Source organism: Myotis davidii, unplaced genomic scaffold, assembly GCF_000327345.1.
Source record: "Myotis davidii unplaced genomic scaffold, ASM32734v1 scaffold59, whole genome shotgun sequence".
NCBI lineage: Eukaryota > Metazoa > Chordata > Mammalia > Chiroptera > Vespertilionidae > Myotis > Myotis davidii.
The window spans coordinates 554,308-558,361 of record NW_006293001.1 but is presented as its reverse complement, the minus strand read 5'-3'; the positions used below and the strand labels follow the sequence as shown (position 1 = coordinate 558,361).

At 40.5% G+C, this 4,054-nt stretch overlaps 1 protein-coding gene across 1 annotated transcript in view; it reads right to left on the bottom strand.

Annotated features, from left to right (window-relative positions):
- Positions 1 to 1,698: 1,698 nt before the first annotated feature.
- TANC1 (tetratricopeptide repeat, ankyrin repeat and coiled-coil containing 1) overlaps positions 1,699 to 4,054 on the bottom strand; it is a 176,040-nt gene continuing 173,684 nt past the window's right edge. Inside the window, exon 27 of the mRNA XM_015565775.1 lies at positions 1,699 to 4,054. Coding sequence (XP_015421261.1) covers positions 3,377 to 4,054 — 678 coding nt within the window. The 3' untranslated portion in view covers positions 1,699 to 3,376.

Here is a 4,054-nt window from a genome sequence, read left to right as displayed (position 1 = left end):
GAGTGCTCTTCTTCATGCCTTCTTCCCTGTTTCAGGCAAAAAGACTAATTTTGACCCTTGAATATTTGTGGATTTCCAGAAGCTATCACACCTTTATTTTAAAATTATGACCAAATGAAATTAAATATGCATTCAGTAATATTGCTATGAAAATAGGCTTTTCACTATTTCTCTAGGGCAGTGGTCGGCAAACTCATTAGTCAACAGAGCCAAATATCAACAGTACAACGATTGAAATTTGAGAGCCAAATTTTTTAAACTTAAACTATATAGGTAGGTACATTGTTATTAACTTAATTAGGGTACTCCTAAGCTGGCCTTTGCTAAAAATGTCCTCAATCTGGTTGTGGTACGTTCGCTGAGGTTAACTTAATAAACTTTAAAGTTTTAAGTTTTAAACTATAGGTACGTTGAATAAAACTTGACATCATACTTAATAACGATATTTATTGATAAAATTAAATTCCTTACAATTTACCTTACAATATCCATAAAATTAAATCATGGCAATGACTGACAAACACTAATGTGAACAATGGCCTTGCATCTCCTTGGAAAGTTTGGGTAAGTCAGGTTTGTATGTTGTTTTTAATTTTAGGCACGATTCCAGGTTCTCATCAATAAGATGACTTCTCAATTTACTCTTGATGAAGTTCATGCTTGAAAATGATTGTTCGCATAAATATGTAAATCCGAATAAGGAAAGAACAGCAAACGATAGTTTTGTTTTTTTTCAGTTGATTATATGAGTCAGGAATACTATTCCAGGTGTTAAAAATCAACATCTTCCTTCTCCAGGTCTTTCAAAGCAGACCACTTGTGCTGTGAACTAAGTTCACATTTGTTTTTCTCCAATATTTCTATATCAGCACAAAGACATTCAAATTTCGAGCTCCACAGTTGTTTTTTTTAAATCCAGCAATTGCATTTCAAAGTTCCCAATGTCAATATTAAAGGGAGAAAAGCTTATTTCTGTTACAGTCGCATTGAGAGGTTTTTTAACAAAGGCTAACCTTGAGCAAAAGGAGATCATTTGTTTTCGAATTAAATAATTTCTTCTAACATCGAAAAAATTGTGTTTCCTTTCCCCTGTAGTTTACAATTAAGCTGATTTAGATGAGACGTAACGTCTACCATGAAATAAAATTTTTGGATCCACTGATCGTTCCTTAGTTCTGGATAGTGAACACCCTTCTCAAGGAGAAATGCTTTAATTTCTGCTAATAAGGAAGCAAAACGTTTCAAAATGTTTCCTCTTGATAACCAACGTACCTTGTTATGCAGGAACAGATCTGCGTACTCTCTCCATTTCAACTCGTGCATGAATCTTGTACGCCTCCCCCGCGCTGCATATCCCGCGGCCCACCTGTGCCGTGTCTCCCGTCGCCGACTGACCGACACCCCCCACTTCTTCTAATGCCACTTCTTCAAAATAGACTCGCCCAGACCAAAAACTGATTTCTGCGCATGGGCCACAAAGTTTCAATCGCACTGTACATGCGCGTCCGTACACCCATACGTGGTATTTTGTGGAAGAGCCACACTCAAGGGGCCGAAGAGCTGCACGTGGCTCGCCAGCCACGGTTTGCCGACCACTGCTCTAGGGTAACAAGATCACCCTGGATTAAAGCAAGGCAGATAGTTGTCACCAGGACATTTCTACTTACCCATGGTTGCTTTAAAGTAATGCAAAACAAATTCTATTAATAGTCTTTATTCCATGTGGAAAAGTACAGTAGTTGTGCAGAAACAAAACTACATAACAAAAGAGTAAGACGCACAAATATTAAAGAAAACAATAAATAAGCCATAGAAGTTATAGCAGAACTCATGAAAAGCCTATAAAACAACAACAAAGCTGTACAAAATACAACAGGAACAAATGTTGCAGAATAACACCAGAAGATTCCTATTCGTACAAAACCATAAGGATGCTCACAGGAACTTCATTACGACGATTCATTTTTAAAACATTCTGTAAATATAGAACTTCCTTCTCCCCAATGCTAGAAAATAAATTTCACATCCCAATGTATAAAACAAACACACTCCCGCCTCTCTCAAACTAGCATTTTAACATCCTTCAATAGCACACCATTTTCATATAAAAATACCTTTAATCCAAGGTTCATTCCTGTACCTTATCTTTACAAACGAATAATACATCAGTTTGAACTTAAGTAGCACCTCAAAGGTGTTCATATAAATGAAATAAAGTGCCGTTACTGGTACACTGTTAACATGCCATAATAATATAGTGTTCAGTGCAATAACCAGCATGGATGATGTTTACAAAGAACATGCAAATATATGACATTTTTTTTAAAAGATTAGCTACTTGAAATAGTATATACATGTCTGGATACACTTGGCTATTTATGCAACGTGTGACTATAAAATAATGATTGTATAATAAAACAAAAGCAACCAATGAACCAGACTTTAAGGATCCAAATTAAATATTGTCCTTAAAGGACCTCGGAAGGCTTGTTGCAGGAGTGCTATCCCTGTTGAAGGCTAATTTATGTCACCGAGAATGCTATATTCTTAGTATTCTAGCCCCAATCCAACTTGACCACCAATCAGGATTCCAGATAGCTTACACTGTTTCCAAATATTAAAACACCTTGAAATGGGAAGATAGCTCAAAAAAGGTGCTATAAAAATATGTTTAATGAAGACCATAACAGAAATAAGTGCTTAATCCTCTTCAGGGAACAGCTACGAAGGGAACAATACTTGGCTGTTCCTGTATTTTGCTTAAGAAAATCAGGTATATAACATTTATAGTCACACACATTCAGCTAGAAATCACTGGGGTCTTAATTTTATATATAGATATATAAACTGGGATTTGACTCAATGGAACTGTAACTAGAAAATTCCATCTTTTCCAGAATACATTATCTGGCAATTTAGTCATGAGTTAAAACTATCACTAGACATTTATATTCTCGAAGAAACGGTATGATTTTTCCCATAGAGCAGAGGACTAGACATTTATATTCTCTAAGAAATATTATGATCTTATCACACAGCGAAGGCTAGGAGAAAAGTGATAAAAACCAAACAATTTCTTAAGAGAAAAGCACTAGTTATTTGGCTGCCTTAAGTGTTTAATTTTAATAGGCATAACTAATTGCAGTTTTCAATTCTGGTTAGCATTCTTATTGAAGGTGACTTCTGGTATTTATCAAAGAAATTTCATCCCACATTTTAAATAAATCTGATCCACCCCCAAGGGAAAAAAAGAAAAAAAAATATGGCTGAAAAATAATTTTTCTCAAAAAAAAACCACACACACAAAAAACCACTTTAATGACCACCAAGAGCCAACACACAGTTTTCCCAATTCCCAGCAGGTCTCTCTTCCAGCTCACACATTGGACTCTATGAATGAGCGCTTTGGCTTGGCCGCGGGAAGGTGACTCCTGTGGGCTTCGTTGCCGAGGTGAGGCTGCTGTTTGGCGATGCTTTCCTGGTACAGATGAGCAACAGTCTTGCTGACCCTGGTATCTTGACAGTGGGCTGGCACCGGGCACTTCCTTTCTTCCAGCTCCTTCACGGGGGCCCCGTTGTGGATGCTGCCCCCCAGGGTGGCCACGGCACAGGCTTTGGCTTGGCTGTGATACCCCGCTGCCTGCTTGAGGGACGGCTTCTCCGGGTTCGAGGCCTGCGGGCCGGCTGCAGGCGTGTGCGGCAGCAGCGCCTCGGACACGGCCGTGTGCCAGGTGCGGCCCGGAGGGTTGCTCTGCTGCTGGAACCGGGCCGTCTTATCCATGATGCCCATGAACGGAGTGTTGCGCGGTCTGTGCTCGGCGGTGCCGCTCGGGACCTGGTGAGCGGCCTTGTCTTTGACCCGAGCCTCTGACCCCGGGCCCTTGAAGCCGTCGGAAAAACTGCTGCTGGACGTCAAGCTGCTGGTAGAACTGGACATCTTGATGCTGCTGGAGGGAGACCCGGAGGAGCCCGAGCTGGCGAGGGAAGCGGGGTGCCGCACGTCGCTGCCGCCCACTGGCCCGCCCTGGCTCAGCGGGGCCACGTCCACGGCCAC